Below are 21328 nucleotides of genomic sequence, written 5' to 3' on the forward strand. Positions count from 1 at the left end.
GAACAACTAAAGTAAAGCTTTTGATTTAATGCTCCTACTCTGTCAATGTTTTTTTTAGCATAAACACCATTTTCTTTTTTTTTTTAAGTTTATTTATTTTGACAGGCAGAGTGAGTGAGTTCATGTGAGTGGGGGAGGGGAGGAGAGAGAGAGAGGGAGAGGGAGAGGGAGAGGGAGAGAGAGAGAGAGAGAGAGAGAGAGAGAGAGAGAGAATTCCGAACAGGCTCCATGCTGTCAGTGCAGAGCTGGACATGGGGGGCTTCATCTCATGAACCATGAGCTCATGACATGAGCCAAAATCATGAGTCCGATGCTTAACCAACTGAGCCACCCAGGCACCTGCCTTTTCTTTCTTAAAAGCAAAGTATTTTTTAAGAATAAGAAACTATGCTGGTACATATGTGGACTATGATTAATATTTAGCTAATACTTATATCCTAAGTATATGAAACAATTCAGTGAATTCAATTAAAAAAAAAAATCCTTTCTGTCCTTAAACACGAAGTCTTTTATAGTCCCAAGTTAACCAAGAGCATACAATACAATGTTACTTTCACAAATTAAAGGATTAACTAAAATAAAGAATCCTTTTAAAACTTAGTTTTCCCAAAGGAGTTTAAGCTGGAGTCTTGCATTGACCCTAAATTGGAGAAATTTCACCAGATTAAGTGTTTCTTAAAAAAGTTTATATTTTATGACTTTCAAAATAGTCACACTGCCTTTCAACATTGTAATGTGAAATAGTATTTTTGCTTCTTTCCTTCACTTATGATGAATTGGATGCATTAATTACAACAAATGGACTAATTGGGGAAGATTCATTGTTTGTCCAATTATTGCAAAGAGAGAATCAGCAGGGGGCAATTACAGATTGACACTGTGTAGAATGCAACTTGTTACCAGCCTCTACTAATAAACATGTGGGCAGGATTCAGATGAGTGCATAAATTACATCTGAAAATCAAATATAGATGTCAAGTATAAACACTGAGGTTTTGTAGTGCCTATACTTATCAAATGAATTAACATTTCAAATTTATACTTAGTTTGAAATTGCCCTTTGCTGTCTGAAACAAGCAATGTTTTGATATTTAGTTCTTTCACTTGCCTGAATATCTGTTGCTGCAATTTGCTAACATTGATAACAGATTCCTTTAATGAAAAATTTAAAAAAAAAGCTTGTGAAAAGCCTTTATTATTAATATATTCTGTATTTGGCACTTTACTTTGGTGATATTTCTAAGAATAGCAAACTGTCAGTTTATTTGAAGAATGTGTCTATAATGAAATTTTAGTTTCATTTATAATGAAATCTTATTTTAGAATTCATACAGTAGACTCTGATCCGTGATTGGGTATTTTACTTGTCTGATTTCATTTTATTTTTTCTACTTTTGGATCATCTGATTTCCCTCACATAATATTTATGGGAATCATTTGTTATTATACATGCAGTAGAGATTTCTGGTTGTTTGAAAATCAGATAAATTTTAACCATAATTACAAAATGACAGTAATAGTTTCATATTTCTCTGTATCCATTAAACTATGTATGTATATTTATTGATATTAAGTATCTATTGACTGGTTGAAGTGTAATGTCATTTTATTTTAAAATCAGTAAGATGTGTTCTTAAAAAGTAGACCAGGACTAAAGAGACCTTTATTGTCTTTTACTAAACTTATGACTTGGGCAGTTTATTTCACCTTCTGGTGCTGAAGTTTCCCTATTAGTATCATAGACCAGTACCTTATCTATGTCAGAATTTTTCTCAGGATCAACTGAGATATTGTAGGCGAAAGCACTTTGGTATTTTAAGTGCTCTATGAATATACAATAGTTTTATTATTCTGAATACTTGTTCATAGAGTTTTCAATGACAATAACTCTGAACCAGTGGTTCCCAAACCTAGTGGAACATCAGAATCTCTTCAGGAATTTTTTAGAAGTCCGATTGGAGTCCCACTTTATTAGATCAGAATCATAGGGTTGGGACCAACAGATCAGTCATTTTTTTTTTTAACTCTTTATTTTGAACTAATCTCAGACTTGCAGAAATAGGTCAGAGTTCCTTTAGACTCTTCACCCAGCTTCCTCAAAGGTTAACATCTTATATAACCAAAGCACTGTTGTCAAAGAAAACACACACACACACACACACACACACACACACACACACACACACACACTGACACGATTCTATTAACTTAGAGACCTCATGTAAATTTTGTCAGTTGTTCCATTTTTTTAGCCAGGAATCTACATTTCATTGTGTTGTCATCCCCCCTTACACCACCTCCAATTCAGGACAGTCCTCAGCCTTTGTCTTTTATGGTGTTTTTGGTTGTAAAGGTTACTAGCCAGTGATTTTGTAGAATGTCTCTCCATTTGAGTTTGTCTGAGGTTTTCTGATTAGGAGTCTTTATTTTTAACAGACAGCCTTCCAATGAAGGCTGCCTCACACATTTAGGAGTTACTCATCAATACCAACCTAATTTTTGTTCCCCTTTGTAGTATCACCTATATAACTGTTTTAGAACTTTATAATAAACCAATATGACTTCATTGTTTCCAAGAATCAGTGTTCTGTGTAAGTAACCCTAGTTTTTAAATCTTAAAATATATCTATATTTTACTCAGAAATATGTCAGTCAAACATGACTTAATGTTTTAGAATCAACTTGTCTCCTACCATGGAAATGCACCGTTTTTGAACAGAAAGGTCATGTGTAGATATTTAGAACTTTGAAAGGTTTATGTGGAAAACTACTATATTTGAAATATCTGTTACAAAGTTAGGATTTAAAAAAAGAGTTTTTCCTGGATTAAGAATGGCTAATGAGTTCGTGGAAAAAGATACCTGTACCAGGCCTATAGAACAACATTGGAAGAAAATACAGAATATACAGAAAATAAAATTTAAAAGGCACTGTTTTGTTTTGAAGAATATGTTTCAAGTAGGGGCACCTGAGTGGCTCAGTTTGTTAAGTGTCCAACTTCAGCTCAGATTATGATCTCACGGTTCGGGGTTCGAGCCCTATGTCATGCTCTGTGCTGAGAGCTCGGAGCCTGGAGCCTGCTTTGGATTCTGTCTCCCTCTCTCTCTCTGCCCCTCCCCCACTCACAGTCTGTCCCTCTCTGTCTCTCAAAAATGAATAGATGTTAAAAAAAATTTTTTTAAGAACGTTTTTCAAATAATTAATATAATGAAGGCTTATCTAAGTTATTATGGAAAATATTTTTATCTGACTTACCCTTCTCAGCCAAAAAGGGTGGATGTCTAAAGTTGATCTGGTAGCAGTTATTAGTATTTCTTTTCTAGAGATTTAGGCAATACTTATCTATAAACTAATGTTTAAGCAGCCTGGTACACTGTCCTGAGAGAGATTTCATTTCATTACGTTACACCGCCACAAAGGAACAGTGTAACCTCTTCATAGTAATTCATAAATACAAAATATTTAAGTATCTCTGCTTTTGATTTCATTGAATTTTTTACTTTTGGGGTTTGGGTTTTTAAGCAACCTTATAGATTTGAGTTTTTAAGCAACCTGTATCAGAAGATGCATTTCACATAATTCAGTTAGCTTACCCAACATTGAGAAAATGCCTTTTTATGCAATATATTGAAGGGTATTAACAGGCCTTAGTTTGCATTTCATAGGAAATTGTTATTTAAGTAGCTAAAGTGTCCTTTTTACTAGTTTTGGTCTCATCTACAAACTAGTCTGAAATATGCATTTAGGTTTGGAGATGGATAGCAAATGGGGGAGTGCATCAAACATATATTTCTGCTACCTGATTTTACTTAGTTATCCCTGACTTTGCCACTGAAGATGGGCTGCTCAACTGCCTTAGGTTGTATTGTGTAACCACAAAGAACAACATGCTCACCCTTTGGAGGAGATTTTTACTGGACGAGGAGGCGCTAGAGGAGACTTCTGGGAAACTAATGATGTCTTGTTTCTTTTTTCTTTCTTAATGTTTATTTATTTTTAAGAGAGACAGCCTGTGAGCGGGGGAGGGGCAGAGAGAGAGGGAGACACAGAATCTGAAGCAGGCTCCACGGCCCGGAGCCTGATGGGGGGCTCGAACTCACGAACCAGGAGATCATGACCTGAGCTGTAGTCAGATATTTAACTGACTGAACCACCCAGGCGCCCCTAATGTTTATTCATTTTTGAGAGGGAGAGAGAGAGAGAGAATGAGAATGAGAATAAGAATGAGAATGAGTGGAGGAGGGGCAGAGAGAGAGGGAGACAGAGAATCCGAATCCGAAGCCGGCTCCAGGCTCCACACTGTCAGCACAGACCCCAACACGGGGCTCAAATCCACAAACTGTGAGATCATGACCTGAGCCAAAGTTGGACACAACTGATTGAGTCACCCAGGTGCCCCAATAATGTCTTGTTTCTTGATCTAGAAGCTGGTTACACATTTGTGTTCATTTGAGAAAATTCATGAAGCTGTTCTCTTTTGATGCGTGCACTTTTCTGAGCTTAACTTTATTATTAGTAGACTATTAGGTTTGGGGAAAGGGGTTGCATTTGGAGCATTTTGAGATTGTGATATCAGTGGGATATCCATGTGGACATGTCTAAGTAACAGCTGGTTTTATGAATAGATTTCATCTCTCAGGGACTGTCGATAGAAAAGAAGGCTGAAGACCCTAATTGGAGAAACAACAAAGTTTACAGGATGGATAGAGAAGGGTTGTCGAGGACTGAATCATGCTGAAAACTACCAATAGTAAGAATAGATGGAGGAAGAGGAGCCAAGGAAGTTTAGCAAGAACCAGGAGAGTATTGTGTCCCATGGCCAAGGGTATAGAAAAGGAAAAACTGATTCGTTATGCGTTGGTAGTAAAGCATTAAAAATTCCCTTTGGGTTTGGCATTACAAAGGTCCTTTGTGGCCTCAGACATTAGGAGTTCAAGCTTTGGAATGAGGCCTACTTAATGTTTATCTCTATTCTTACTATAGGTGAGACTTGGAACAAGTTCTTTAACTTCGCTAAGCCTCCATTTCCTTTTATAAGATGCTGGTATTTGCCCCTTGGAATCATACGAACATCAAATGAGAGAATGCGTGCAAAAGTCAGCAGAGGCTGCCTCTGCTAGATAAGTGGAAGCTTTGAAAATGAAAAGTAGTTCCAAGAGTTCAGATAATGGCCGGTTGAGGAATGAAAATGAAACCGACCGTGTAGACAACTTTTTTAGGAAGTGTGGATGAGAGGGAGGAAGAACAGGATCATGTGGTATCTAATCGTAGACATGACCTCAAGGGAGAGTTGTATTTTAGGAGGTAAACCAACATAAGGAAACGGCACCAGACAGGGGAACACATGACCAGTGAAAGTAGTGAGAAGGAATGAAGTACAAACACGGCTAGTTCCTTCTTACTGTTTCAGAATATCTTTTTGGACTTTCTCTGATTTCCTGCTTCCAACATAAGCTGTGTTTGTACCTCTTGTCTGCTTTCTCCACGTCATCAGAAGAGTGCAGGTGACATACCAAGTCAGAGTCATCCTTCTCCTGTTGAAGGTGGTAATCATGCAGTACAATACAAGAGTAATCTGGGAATAACTCTTCCTAGAATTTTCTTGCCTCACATGTGGGCAACCAGTCATTGACCCCGTTGCTCTCGCCATCTCTCGCTTTAGTTGTCATTTGCCTGATTGCTCCTTTCCCTGCCTTGCATTTTACTTCTTTGAGTTGCATTGCTCTCTTGTTGGAAATTCCTTTTGCCACCAATTTTATTGAGATATAATTGACATATAGCATTATATTCGTTTAAGGTGTACAACATAATGATTTGGCATATGTACACATTACAAAACTGTTACCACAATTAAGTGTAGCTAATACCCATCCCCTCACTAGTGACAGTTTTTTTCCTCACGATGAGAACTTTTAAGATTCACTCTCTTAGCAGTTTTCAAATAGACAGCGCAGTATTGTATTTAACTAGCATCACCATGCTATATTATTAAATCCCTAGAACTTATTGGTGTAAAATTCTCATATCTCCCAATTGGTTTATTATTTGGTTGTTTTCATTTATTCAGAGTATCTCAGAGCCATTTGTTGTCAGTGGTGAACAAGACAGATTTAGATTGTTTCAATTCCCACCCTGTGGAGCTTAAAATCTAGCCTTAAACTAAACTATTAACTCCTTACATGTCATACAAGGATCTTCTGTTCACTCTGTCTAGATGACCATCTCTCCATTTCCTCCTCCCGCACTACTTTGTATATTTCTTTTTTTTTAAGCGTTTATTTTATTTTTGAGAGAGCGCGAGCAGGGAAGGGGTAGAGAGACGGGGGGACAGAGGATCCAAAGTGGGCTCCGTGCTGACAGCAGACACCAGGGCTTGAACTCAAGAACGTGAGATCATGACCTGAGCCAAAATCAAGAGTCCATGCTTACCCAGCTAAGCCACCCAGGTGCCCCAGTACTTTGTGTATTTCTGACACACCCTTATCTCTGCACATTTCTCTCATTCTTCTGTAATATCACCCCCTACCTGGAATGTACCTTCCCCTTTCTTTCACTAGCAAACCCCCTTTTATCATTAGTTTCCTATCTCAAACTTCACCTTTTCTCTGTACCTCCTTTATTCTGCAGTAGACATAAGCACCTCTTCTTTGCTGTTCACATTACATCTGGCACTAACTTCCACTTTTGCCTTTTAACTGTGTTCATATTCTAACAGTGACACTTTAATGTTGGGGACTGTGTCCACTTGATCTTCAAATCCTAGAACCTAGGAGCACCTGGCATATAATAATTAGAGATTAGTTCAGAAATTACTGTACCAGGACTTTGCCAAGAGCTCATATGCATTATCCCACTTAATGCTCAACAACAGTAGAGGTAGCTATTAGAATATCTCTATTTTCCAGGCAAGGAAACTAAGGCTAAAAGAGATCAGGTAATTTGCCAGGTGTCTTACAGATAGGTAAGTGGTGGAATCAGTTTTAAAATTTTTGATGCTATGATTTCAAAGTGTGTGCTTTTAACCTCCAAGTTGCCCCACGTTGTTAAATAATTGTTGAAGAAAATTCTGTTTCTGATATATCACACTTCAAAATATTTTGGGAAGTTTTCTCTGTTTGAAATATGGATATCTAAAATAGAATTTCCCTGATAAGCAATTAGCATGATTTGTGGTTAGTATGGTGCTTTAAAATCATGCCCCCTTATCTGTTGAACGAAAAATAAGGAAATGTGGGAGCTCTATAATTTCTATACCTCTGATCAAGAAAAAAAGTTGAAAACACATTTTCATTTTAAACATTTGTATTTAATGGGTGTGTATAAATATTAATATACACATGTACACATACATATGAGAGAGACAGGCAAACTGTGGAAATATAAAAGAAGAGTTTTTAACTTTTTAGGAACATACAGTACAGCTAAGATAGGCCTTAACATAAATGAAATAATGAAAGAGCAATTCATTGTTAAAGTGTTTTAAGTAGGGGAGAAGTGAGGAGTTTGAATTCAGTAAGAGGTAGAAGGGGGGAAAAAAACCCTCATTCCAAATCTACAAGATAATAAATGGATTATTTTAATTATTAACTACAGTTCTATCACCTGACATTTTTCCCATGAAAAATGATTTTGAGCCTGAGAAACAAGTGCTAAAACTTGGCTGCCTTTCTATGCTTAGAAGTATGTTAACTGTAATATTGGTTTGTGTTTGTTCCATTAGAATACAGTTCTTGTCTTGAAAATGTCATTATGGATTTCATGATAGTTATCTTTGGTTGAACATTCATGTGATACAAAATGGAAAAAAGTTTATCATGCCAATCTTAATATGACCAAAAATAGAAAAAGGCAAAAGAGTTCTTACTGTTGGTTCCTTTCCTCTTGAAACAGCAAACTCATTATTACGTTGGGTAAGAAACAAAAAAGAAAGAATGAGTCTTCAGATGAAATATCTGATACAGAGCAGATGCCACGGCACACACTCAAAGAGGAAGACCCTCAAGTGAGTATTACATTTTTTCTGAGAAATGAAGCACTGGTAGAATTATTTAGATAGTATAAAACTGCTTTATGGTTATTTCTACTTTAGTTTAGTAGTAAAACTACATTGTATTACATGGTAGAACTTTAAGACAGCAAAATGTGCTTCTAGCAGTATTGCCATAGAACGTTAGATCTGGGAGGGAACCTACATATCCTCTCTAAACCCTTCATTTTTCAGATAATGAAACCAAAGCCCAGAGAGGTTAAGTAACAGTCCAAAGTCCCTGATAGCTTTTAGTATGGAGAAATATCTAGTGATATTATCCTGTACTTATGGAGTGCTTTTGAGTGAACTTAATGATGGAGATACTGATTTTTAGAATCACATAGAATGATAGAGCAAGTGGATTGAATCGTTCCTAGAGATAATTCCGTTGGTCTGCTTCTGTCAAAGAAAAGATAACCAGTTTTATTAAAAATCCCCTAATGTGGACAAGAATACTGTGCATTTTGCCTTTTTTTTTTTTTTTTTTTGAATAGGTGGATATTCAAAATAACCTTGTGAAGTTAAAAAGTCTATATGTAGTGAAGGTCATAATAATTCAGGCCACCCTCTGCTCTCTAATAATTAAAGTACAACTCTAGGCCGTATGGGTGGTGGCAGTTGTTGAATTATGGGGCCAGAAAGCCCCTGAATGGCCTTTCTTCTTCCTTATGCAGCTTCTTATCCAATGGGAGAGTAGTGGCTCAAGGCTCCTGGGCTGCTGCAAGAGTTGAGGTAAGGGCAGTGACTGAAGCTCCTAATATTATATGGCCTGGCTTTTTCTTCACATGTTATCCTTAACCTAGGCAAACTTACAGTTAACTTATTCAACATGAGAAAATTCAGTTGAATTTTTGCTAGGATACTGCTGGCCATTTTTCCACTATTGTTATTGCCAAACAACGAAATGGTAGAATAGGTTAACGTGCGCATTTCTTCCGTGCTTTTCGCTGTAGGTTGCTGCATTGCGTTAACACAAAAATATAAATGGGGAAGGAAAGAAATATTTTCTGATAAATGATAATAAATCTATATTATCGATATATTTAAGTGTTCCATTATATGAATGATGGAAAGAGCCATGTAGCTTTCACTTACAATGGACTGTCAAGATTTGAAGGCGTGAAAACTAACTTAAGTTTTAGGTTTAGAGTCAGGTGGAATAAAAATCTAAATGTGATATTTAATTTTTTTACCCTTAATCTTCATATAGAGTACTTCAGTAGTCTGACTATGTTTGCAGACTTAATATTTTTAAAAGCGCATACAGTACATTACGTTAGGATTCTTATAGGACACAAGTGACATGTTATCGGAATGATGTGTTGTTTAAAAGCCTGTTTCTGACCTCTTATGTAAAGTGTTGTAGTTTGATCTTTTGAAGCCTCTAAGAAAAACCTAGAAAAATATTCAAAAAAAGAATTTGTCACCATTTTAAATTGTGCTTTCAAAACACTATAGAGAAATAAAGCCGGACAAAAGCACGTTAGCCAAAAATGTGCACACCAAATTAGTTTTTGTATTTTTAAAGTAGTAGAGATATTACATGACAGAGAAAGATAATTTGTTGAGAGTGGCACCTCATTTGGCTTGGCCTGATGTGTAGCTGTGTTCTCTAGTGGAATATAATTTATTCCACTGTAATGATTCCAGCTATAATCTTATAATATCTATAATAATCTTATAATATTCCAGCAATAATCACATAACTCACACTTTTTAATTCATCTTTTAGATTGATAAAGTCTTCATAGGATGAGTATGCAGCTTACGATACGTGCCTCTCATGTTATCTTGTGAAGAATTATCTAAATGTGCACTTTTGTTAGTGCAAAGGATTCTTTCAGGCCACTCATTTACAATTTACGAAAGACCTAAATGAGGCATTTCAAAGTACTAATAGATACCTAAGTGACCAGAAAGGAAACTTTAATGCTGAAAACATCAAATGGAATCTTCTAAAAGTATATCGAATTACTCTTAAACTTCACTACCTAGAAGATTTGTGCCCAATGAGACATAACATTGGTAATACATGTTATTGTTAGAATAATAAATGTCACTGTTGGTTTATTAATTTAAGCTATTCTTGAGTATTCAGAGCTATATGATGCCTGTAGTAGAACTCTAAATATTCCTTCAGCCTAGTGTTAGATTAGAGATCCATAGAATTTTTCCCTCAAGTAATAGTAATTTTTTTTTCAAAATAAGATGTGGGAAAATTTGGGTTTCTAGAAGTTCCTTTTATTACAACTTTTATATGCCACCTTCCTGTCTCCCATATTAGCAACAGTGTTACCTTGAGTTTTGAAAATGTGTATGTCTTCATGGCCAAGAGATGGTACCCGTCCTACATGAGTCATGAGGTTATCTACTGTATTTGGCTAACCTAAGTCACCATATTAGTACCTTTCTTTCTCTCAGTATTCCACAACTCGAGAAAGAGGCAGAGGCACGTAAAAGGCCACTGCAATTTTTGAATGCAGTTTGTCCTCAGCCTGCTGCACTGATTGAGGCATTTTTGTAATGGCTATGGAAATACGAAAGGCCTACCAAATTGAGGATATTCGCGGAAACCAAAAGGAAAATGCATAGGTCATTTTGCTGGTTATAATGTGGGGGGATGTCATGGGAGTTACTAAATATATAAAATGGCATAGAAAAAGGAAGGAAGAAGGGGTAGATTTACCAAATATTGAGCAATAGAAAAGTTGGCTGAGATGCTTCCACCCATGAGATTTTAGGGATGTGGGAAAAAAAAGCAAACCTAGGTTCTTTGAAATTTTCAAGCCAATTTGAGATTTTGATTTTATAGTGGGGAAGATCAAATATTAGATATGTAGGGAGGTAAGTAAAGCCATGTGTATTATACCTGATTTTAAATCACTTAGATTACTTTAAAATGTAATACTTTTCAAAAGGCTTACTTCTGCTTTTGATAGTGTTTTTTATTTTTTAAGGGAAGCTAGTAAAGTCAGTAAAAAACAGGTTCCTCTTTCATATACATTAAATTATTTGGTAGATTTACTTGATTATTTTGTGTATCTCTTTTAAAATATTTTACATTATTTCATTCTGTTTTAAACAGAAGTTTGTGGGTTTTGTGGTAACAATTATTTAATATCTTGTTCTAGTTTTATGTCCCCGATTAATTATTTAACCAGTATACATCTGATGCACTTTTTAGGTTTGAAGCAAAAACTGCAAAAGTATTAACAGTTTAAAGTATGTGTTGCACAAAGTGTGAAATAGCTAAATAAAACATGTCTTTACTCTTCTCAACAATAGTTTCTAAAGACAGGTAATAAAGGTATTACTAATAAAATATATTTTGCCCAAGGTGTGAAGTGGTTAAATAAATCTTTTTTCATTGTAATAATTTCTAAAGAAAAGTAATAATGGTATGACTATTCTTTGTTATTTGAAACGTTAGGAAGTAGAACAAGATTCTGAGCCTGTGGCAAAGGAAGTAGAACAAGATTCTGAGCCTGTGGCAAAGGGAAAATTATAATCTTCCTTTAATTAAAAGGAAAAATGAGAAAAGATGGATGTTGAAGACAATTTCAAAAATTTAATGTACAAAATTGCCACACTAGGAGTAATTATTTTTAAAGTCTTTCCTTTAAAATCTGTCATATAAATATGATCCTTATGGTTCATTACAGAAAAGAAGATCAAATCGTCAAATTAAAAGAAAAAAATATGCGGAAGATGCAGAAGGGAAACAATCTGAAGAAGAGCTCAAAGGTTCTATGAAAATAAAAAAGAATTCAGCTCCTTTACCTGGTGAACAGCCTTTACAGTTATTTGTGGTAAGACAGATCTGGGATTATAAGTACAAATCATTTGAAGTCAACATACATTCTTTAAAATACTCTCATTATCTTTCCTCCTAAAATCTGCTCCAACTTTTCCTCCTGGATTCCATATTGTAGTTAAAGGAACCATTAATTATTCAGATCAGAAACCTAGAGATTCATCCTTTCTGTTTTCTTCCTTTGCTTCTTCATACAGTTTATCACCTTGTTTTTCACCCCTTACATATGTATTTCTGAAACTCCTCCAAATGCTATCCTTTTTGCAGAATATTTCTGAATTATAGTCCTGATCATAGTACTTTTCTACTGAAACCTCCTCTAATAGCTCCCCAAGTCTTACAGAATAGAATGATGTGTTTTTAGCCCAGTGCACAGAGCCCTTTGTGTGGATTTTTTTTTTTGGGGGGGGGGGGATGGGAGGGAGGCCTTACCTCATGCCACTTCTTCACAAGCACTGACTCCTCTGGCCTTATGAATATGGGTGCACGCTCTGTATCTCTGAGCGTGCATCTTCCTCTCTGCGCGTTCTTGTCACCTTCCTTGTCTGGATTGTGGCCCAGCCACTCACCTGCCAACTGAGTGATGTGACACCTTGGGCAAGCACTTATGTTCTCTGTGCTTGAGCTTCCTGATTGGTACAGTGGAGACAATAATGGTACCTACCTTGTTGTGTACTTGTGAGGGTTAAATGAGTTAATATTTACATGAAGTGCTGATGATCACGCTGAGCCCATTAGGCACAGTACGTGTCCGATGATGAAGACGCAGGTGCTGACCAGGACAGTAACAACAGTGATGTTTTTCCATTTTTGTATTCCTAACATTTAACACCACACCCAGCACGCATGCTCAATAAACATCCGCTGAATTTTAGTGTGTTCGTAAACCTACAAAGTAGCAACTAAAGGAGTTTTTAAAATGTGACGTCGTATTTTCTTTCTTCCCTCCCATAGGAGAATCCAAGTGAAGAAGATGCTGCAATCGTGGATAAAATCCTGTCTTCTAGAATTACAAAAAAGGAAGTAAGTAATCTCACATTACGTTGCACACTTTACGTGGCCTGAGTGCTACACTCCTAAGTGTTGATTTTATTTCCTTAGGTATCACCTGGAGTGATGATTGATACAGAAGAATTTTTTGTAAAATACAAGAATTAGTAAGTATCTGAGATAGAAAAATAATAGAAAATACTGATTTAAATATAAATTAACATTTAAATATATTAAGTTAAATTATTTTTATTTTATCTGCATTTTAAAGTGTTTAATTAATGCATGAACTTAAAAGGCTGCAAACCCTTTATGTTAAAATTTAAGGGAATTTGGGGACACCTGGGTGGCTCAGTCGATTAGGCGTCCAACTTCGGCTCAGGTCATGATCTCACGGTTCGTGAGTTCAAGACCCATGCCAGGCTCTGGGCTGACAGCTCGGAGCCTGGAGCCTGCTTCGGATTCTGTGTCTCCCTTTCTCTCTGCCCCTCCCCTCTCACTGTCTCTCTCTCTCAAAAACAAATAAACATTAAAAAAAAAAAAGTTTAAGGGGATTTTCTTCCAGAAAACACTAATTATTAACATCAAAATGAAAGAATAAAATATTCTTTTACAAATTATAGACGTTACTTGTTATGTTGTTGAACTTTTCAGATTTTATTCCACTTTTTCCTGTACTTATGTGACAGAAAGTGTTTTAAATAAAATTACATTGGCTTTGAAATAAGTTAGCTTTCTGATCATAACAAAACTAATACAGTGAAGAAGTAACTGATAAATCACATCTCGTTGCCCTGATGACTTGGTTTACCATTCTGTCTTGTGTGGCAAATTGCACGTGTTTATACTACAGTCTCCTTAGGATATAATGATCACAGTGGCTTTATTTTAGAAATTGTACGGAGTCTGTTGGCATTAAATGAAATGATGAGCTGCCTATTCATAAAGTTGAATATTTTGTATTGGATGCTATGATTAAAAATAAATCTAAAAAAACAAAACAAAACATGGTTTTCTCTGTCATTCTAATATATTGCTTTTATAAACATTTTAGCTCCTATCTTCACTGTGAGTGGGCCACAGAACAGCAGCTTTTGAAAGATAAAAGGATCCAGCAGAAAATCAAACGATTCAAACTGAGACAAGCACAAAGAGCACATTTTTTTGCAGACGTAAGAAAAGGAAATAAATGAAACTATTATGTGTTGAACTCTGAACACATTTAGTGTTATTCATCAACAATTTAAGTCTTATTCATTTTAATTCTTAGGCTTCCAAGTTTGATATTTGAATACAAATGCCATCTTCATATAGTAATTTTCTCTCCCCAAATGTAGCTTGGAAACTAGCTGCAGCAGGAGCACTGATAATTCAGAGTGGCAGATAACTCTTCTATTTTTATTTTATTTTTAGTTTTTTCTTGTATTTTTAAAGTCACATGTATTTCAGTACTTAAGAGTTGAATATGAGTGGGTTAATGTCTCAAAGAATTTTATCAGCAGAGTTATTCAAGTAATGGAAATGGTAATGTGGCAAATAAATGGAAATTTAAGATTTTTCAGTACATGAAATATGTTGCATATTTTCTATGCCAGGTGGTGTGTGTATGAACAAAAACATCATAGGAATAATTCACTTGAACGGTCTCACCTATTAGTTGATGGCCTTTTCTGCTCTAAATTTTTTTTCTTTCTTCTTTTAATGGGCTTATTTTAGAGCAGTTTTAGATTCATCTAAATTTTTTTTTAACTTTTTAATTTGAAGATTTTTTTAGAGTTTCTATTTTGAAAATCTTAAGTTGTAAAAATAGTACAATGAATTCACATGCGTATATATCTGTATCTATATCTATCTTTATACTTGAAGTATAGTTGACATACAATGTTATATTACTTTCAGGTGTACAGCATAGTGATTCCACTAGTCTGTATGTTACACTGTGCTCACCGCAAGTGTAACTGCCATCTGTCACCATACAGCAATCACAGCACCATTGACTCTATTCCCTATGCTGTACATTTTATTTTCCCACATATATTTTAACACGATTCCCTAAATGTTAACATTTTACCATGTTTGCTTTTCATTCACATTCGTTCTCCCTCTGCCTCAGTCTCTGCCTCTCTCCCATGAACATTCCTTTTTTCTTAAACCATTTGAAAGCAAGTTGCAAATACATCAGTATTTAAGTTTTCAAGAATTCTGTTACATAATAATATACTTAACATTGATGTCATATTAACCCATCTGCAAACCTTTTTCATATTTCACTAACTGCTCCACTATTTTTATAGCAAAAGATGTGTCTTCGTGTTTGTTAAACTGGTCCAGAATCCAATCCAGCATCATATGTTGAATTGTGTTGTCATATCTCTTTTAATTGGTCTTTCTTTGTTTTTCATTACTTGAACATTTTTAAGAGTATAGGTAATGGCGCCTGAGTGGCTCAGTCAGTTAAGCATCTGAATCTTGATTTCGGCTCAGGTTATGATCCCAGGATTGTGGGATCCAGCCCCGCATTGGACTCTGCACTGAGCGTGGAGCCTGCTTAGTTAGGATTCTTGTTTTTCTTCCCTCTGCCCCTCTCCCTGCCTTGCTCGCTCGCTTGCTATCTCTCTCTCTCAAAAAAAAAAAAGAAAAAAAAGAGTATAGGTGGTAAATTTGGTGGCGTCTGATGCTTCCTCGGGATTCAAGTCATGTTAAAAGAACATTGCTATATTGTACACCTGAAACTAATGTAACTCTGTGTATTGACTCCACTGGAATTAAAGTAAAAGACCACCACAGAAATGATACTGTAGCCTTCTCAATAAATCATATCAGGAAGTGCACAATACCTATTTGCCCCATTACTGGTGGTGGTAACTTTAATCACTAGATTATGGTGGTATCCGGCAGATTTTTGCACCATGAAGTTACTCTTACTTCCTTTCTAATTATAAAATCGACTTTAAAAATTTGATGATTCTAATGACCTCCTCAGTTTATGGATGCTGGGAGGTCAAAATTTTTTCACCTCCTCACTCTAATACAGAAATTTCTAATGAGCTAAAGATTTTAGAAATACTTAATAATCTTTTAACTTTTCACAAAGGCTAATTTTTCTCACTTGACTCAGGTACAACATAAATTGGAACTATGCAGATTGTCTTAAAGTACCTCGTTACCATTCTGATGTTGGGCAGTGTCTTTGTTATCAAGAGATCCCGAGATGATACCATTGTTCAGGAAGGATTTGAGACAGTGAAGAGAACTAAAGACAGAACCATGGAGCACTACAGTATTTAAAGGTTAAGCAGAGGAGGAGAGGCAGCAGAGATAGTTGAGAAGGGCTATTGAAAGTAAGGCGTTGAGGAATGAGTAGGAAACAGCCAGGCAGAAAAGAGAAGGAACAACAATCCATTCAGAAGGGAGAAGAACGAGTATAAAAACATGGAGGTGTGCCATAACATGGAGTTTGAAAAGGCTGTGTTTTTGTACTTTGGGAGCATGAAATCTGGGGTACAGCTGTGCCAAGCAGTAGGAGGTGAGGCTGGAGGAAAAGGTACGATCCTGTTTATTCCACACAAACCAATGTGGGCCTGATCCCCAAACAAGGGAGGGTCACTGAAGGATTTGAAGCAGGGGAGCCATGGGTAAGATTTATATTTGAGAAAGATCACCCGAGGGTCAATGTGAAAATGGATTAAAGGGAGGCAAGAAGGTAGTCGAGGACTAGTTAGGAGGTTGTCAGAGTCCACGTAAGAAGTGACGAAGCAGGGAGAATGAGGAAGGAGCAACCAATCTGAGCTGTCATTAAAGGCAGAATCTATAAGAATTGATGACTTATTAGATGTGGGAGATTAAAAGAGAGAAAGAATCTGAGCTGACTTCTCCATGTCTGACTTGTGTAACCGGGAATAAGGAGGTGGGGGCAGTGCTGTGTTATCACTAGCCTAGTAGGAAACTGCAGGAAAGAAGCGCACATAGGTTGAAGAGTAAATGAGTGCAATTTGAGGTCACTCAGATAGAGAGTCCTCATTCATTTAAGTCATTGGGTCCTGGGCCCAGGAATCATCAGTAGATCAAGAATGTTTGATACAACTGATAGATGGGCCTACAGGTGGGGTGGTTGGCCTCCAACACATAGACCTGAGGAAAGTGGCAAAAGAAAGGTACTACAGAGACCCTTTATGGAAAATTTTAAGGAACGTGTCTTCTAGAGTAAGCTACTCGTCCAAGGTACCTTATTTTTTAGTGTTATTTGGTTGCTTTTATTATATGTAACATGCTGATTCATAGTATAGACAAACATCGTAGGTATCTTTTGGAAATTAAAAGGGAAGTATCCCATTCATTGAAAATTTAATTGAAATCAAACTTACGTTTGCTGTATAGAAAATAGCTAGTTAAATTGTGTTTGTAATGCTTTTACCTTTCTACTTCTTTGTCAAATATCGATCAAGTTACTTTTTAATTATAGATGGAAGAGGAACCATTTAACCCAGACTACGTTGAAGTAGACAGAGTGTTAGAAGTCTCTTTTTGTGAAGATAAAGACACTGGTGAGGTAAATATTTAGTTAAAAAAATTAAAAACCTAAACTGGCCAAATGTTAAAACCTACTGTTCTTGAAAAATTAATGACCTAAAAACACTGAAAAATGTTTCCTTAGTTTTTATGGATGTAGGGTGAGTATATTGAAACTGTTTCTAGCTACTCTTTTTCAAAATGGTAAAATGAAAAATTTTTTTTTACAGCCTGTTATTTACTACTTAGTAAAGTGGTGCTCATTACCGTATGAAGATAGTACTTGGGAACTAAAAGAAGATGTAGATCTTGCAAAAATAGAGGAGTTTGAACAGTTACAAGCTTCAAGGCCTGACACAAGACATTTGGTAAGAACTGCGTCTTAGACAACTTCATAAAATCTTAACACTTCTCTGTTCAACAGGTTTTATGTAGTCTTTGCATTTTTAATTTCGTTTTTGGCACACAGTGAATACTGTATTTTAAAAATTGCTACATAATATCTTATGTATGTTAATTTATTCCTCTAAAAACTGGGTATTCCAGTTTTTGGCTGTCATAAACAATGCGAACATTGAACATGGAGCCCTTGTACGAGTGTCTGTAAGACAAATCTGAAGTGTAATCACTTGGTCAGAGCATATGTGCATTTATAATTCTGATGACTGTTGCCTTCAGATTTCCCTCCAGAAAAGTTGCAAATGCTTCTACCTTATCTCTGAATTTAACAGTGTCCCACTACTTTTTCTCTCAGGTCATTTATAAAAATATCAAGAATAGGGGCACCTGGGTGGCTCAATCAGTTAAGTGTCCAACTCTTGATTTCAGCTCAGATCACGATCTTACAGGGTTCATGAGTTGGGGCCCTGTAATGGACTTCGCGCTGGCAGTGTGGAGCCTGCTTGGGATTCTCTCTCTCTCTCCTTCCCCCACTTGCTCTCCCTCTCTCTCTAACATAAGTACATAAACAATAAAAAATACATCAGGAATATCAGGAATATCAGTTTCACTGGCCCCTGGGTGGCTCAGTCAGTTAAGTGTCAGACTCTTGATTTCAGCTTGGTCATGATCTCACAGTTGATGAGATGGAGTCCCGCATCGGACTCTGTGCAGATGGTGCAGAGCCTGCTTGCGGTTCTCTCTTTTTCTCTCTCTCTCTGCCCCTCCTCTGCCCACACGTGCGCGTGCGCACGCACACACTCATTCTCTCTCAAAAATGTATCCGTTTCAGCTCTAGGTGGAGTTATTAATTCTCTGTATGTATAAATTAAGGAAAAAATCCTTATTACACTCACCTTTTCCTTTTCTATAAACCAGTTAATTCTCTATAACTAAATAGTTCATCTCTTTCAATAATAGCTTTATTTTAAAAGAACCTTTTAGGGTCACCTGGGTGGCTCAGTTGGTTGAGCATCTTACTTTGGCTCAGGTCATGGTCTCACAGTTTGTGGATTCAAGCCCCGCATCGGGCTCTGTGCTGGCAACTCAGAGCCTGGAACCTGCTTCGGATTCTGTGTCCCCCTCTCTCTCTGCCCCTCCCCGTTCACATTTTGTCTCCATCTCCCTCAAAAATAAATAAACATTAAAAAAAAATTTTTTTTTACATTTAAAAAAATTTTTAAAGAAACTTTTATATGGAATGTTGGTAAAAAGCCTACATAAATTAAGTACATTGGTTTTTGTTTGTTTTTTTTTTTGTTGTTGTTGTTGTTGGGTTTTTTTGTTTGTTTGTTTGTTTTTTTGGCTGGGGCAGTACTAATCTCTTCCCTGGTCAAAAAAAATTAAAAAAACTTGAACAGGTTATTGACTTTTCTAATACAGAAACTAGAATTCTAGAAGGCTCTGGCAAGTTGTGTTATTGCTAATAATTCTATAATTTTTTACTTTGATTTATTTTCTTTTTCTTTTTAAATTTTCTTTTTATAATTTACTCCAAATTAGTTAGCATATAGTGCAACAATGATTTCAAGAGTAGATTCCTTAATGCCCCTTACCCATTTAGCCCATCCCCCCTCCCACAACCCCTCCAGTAACCCTCACTTTGTTCTCCATATTTAAGACTCTCTCCTGCTTTTTCCCCCTCCCTGTTTTTATACTATTTTTGCTTCCCTTCCCTAATGTTCATCTGTTCTGTGTCTTAAAGTCCTCATATGAGTGAAGTCATATGATATTTGTCTTTCTCTGACTAATTTCGCTTAGCATAATACTCTCCAGTTCCACCCACGTAGTTGCAAATGGCAAGATTTTGTTCTTTTTGATTGCCAAGTAATACTCCATTGTATGTATGTACCACATCTTCTTTATCCATTCATCCATTGATGGACATTTGGGCTCTTTCCATACTCTGGCTATTGTTGATAGTACTGCTATAACCATTGGGGTGCCTGTGTCCCTTCGAAACAGCATACCTATCTCCCTTGGATAAATACCTAGTACTGCAATTGCCGGGTCATAGGGTAGTTCTATTTTTAATTTTTTGAGGAACCTCCATACTACTTTCCAGAGTGGCCGTAGCAGTTTTCACTCCCACCAGTAGTGCGACTTGCACCAGTACTGCAAGAGAGATCCTCTTTCTCTGCATCCTCACCAACATCTGTTGTTGCCTGAGTTGTTAATGTTAGCCATTCTGGCAGGTGTGAGGTGGTATCTCGTTGTGGTTTTCGTTTGTATTTCCCTGATGATGAGTGATGTTGAATAATTTTTTACTTTTAATTCCTAAAATTGTTTATTTCGACTCTAAAACATAAGATTATTCTGTGAATCCAGTTTTGGGGCCAACCAAAAGAAATTCACAATGAGACCTATTATGATTTTATTAAATATTTTGTCCTGTCCTCTTTCAAATGTAATTTGGTCACAGAAATTTCTTACTTCACCGAAGAGGGAATTTGTACATGGAAAGGCAGGCACAGATCACTTTTCAGTTAGCATCACAGTGAGGAAGGCTGCCATGAAAAATGTGGAGATATGACGTAAGAGTAGGAAATAAATTAATTGTTCATGGAATAGATCATATTTTTATAATAACTCTTTTCTGTTCTTCTTAATTTATCTCTCAGTAATATCCATCATCTGTTACCAAGAGAACAGCAGCCTTACCCCCATTCCTTTGACTACAGAATGCCTTCCCTTGTACTGGGAAGCAAAAGTGTTAACTAGTTAAGGGAGGGGTGGGTCAAGGGATATAATGGAAAGGAAAGATTTTCTTTTTGGAACTGGGGACTGTGCCTCAGTGGTAACCTAGTTTTTTAGCCTCATCAGTCAGTGATCCTCAGTCAGAAGTGCATATCAGAATCACTTGGGAACTTTTCAGAAATTCAAGATGCCTGGTTTTCTATTTCCTGGCTTCAGAATCAGAATGTCTCAGAGCAGACCCCAGGCAAAAGTGTTTTTAAAAAAGATGATTTTGATACACATGACTGAGAAAAGCACTGCCTTAGTCCTTGATAAAGGGAGATTAGCCATTAGAAACAATCCCCTTAATTCATGTACCACATGCATTTGACAGTGGTGCAAGCATAGTTAAATACTGTAGGAGGTAAGTGGATTTTTGCTAGGTTATTATTAAATAAAACAACATATAAAACATGTAAAGTGTTTTTAGAGATTCTGGAAATTCAAGTTCACTGGATACCATTTAAGAAATGTTTTCTTTAGTAAAACCCTGATTGTATTTAGTTCCAGCAGAGCTTTAATTGCCAGCTGTTTTCAGATTACTAATAGCCTATTTTGTTTTTCTTTCACGATTACCATATGCTGACCCTGGCCATCCTGGTAATTTTTAGAGGTGTCATTTTGTTGATTAGTAACAATATACTCTCACTTGCAAGTGGGAGACCATAGGAAACCTTGCATTTGTTTCTCAGAAATGTATTTATCCTCCTGAGACCTAGACCCTACTAGTTTGGGGCTAGAATATTGTTCTCTCTCCACCCATCCATCAGTCTTAAGAAAGTTTATGTCTTGGCTATCCAGAATAAATTCAT

The 21328-nt window shown here is 36.3% G+C and overlaps 1 protein-coding gene across 11 annotated transcripts in view; it reads left to right on the forward strand.

Annotated features, from left to right (window-relative positions):
• Window positions 1–21328, forward strand: part of CHD9 (chromodomain helicase DNA binding protein 9) — a 232851-nt gene that overhangs the window by 129678 nt on the left and 81845 nt on the right. For 10 of the 11 annotated variants that reach the window (XM_042970467.1, XM_042970472.1, XM_042970466.1 and 7 more), the window contains 7 exons: window positions 7891–8002; window positions 11692–11838; window positions 12798–12866; window positions 12945–13000; window positions 13888–14005; window positions 17296–17382; window positions 17573–17710. In XM_042970467.1, coding sequence (XP_042826401.1) covers window positions 7891–8002; window positions 11692–11838; window positions 12798–12866; window positions 12945–13000; window positions 13888–14005; window positions 17296–17382; window positions 17573–17710 — 727 coding nt within the window. Of the gene's footprint in view, window positions 1–7890; window positions 8003–8689; window positions 8762–11691; window positions 11839–12797; window positions 12867–12944; window positions 13001–13887; window positions 14006–17295; window positions 17383–17572; window positions 17711–21328 lie in introns of those variants that run through there. The other variant, XM_042970477.1, reaches the window with a different exon arrangement.

This window comes from Panthera tigris, chromosome E2, assembly GCF_018350195.1.
Source record: "Panthera tigris isolate Pti1 chromosome E2, P.tigris_Pti1_mat1.1, whole genome shotgun sequence".
Classification (NCBI taxonomy): domain Eukaryota; kingdom Metazoa; phylum Chordata; class Mammalia; order Carnivora; family Felidae; genus Panthera; species Panthera tigris.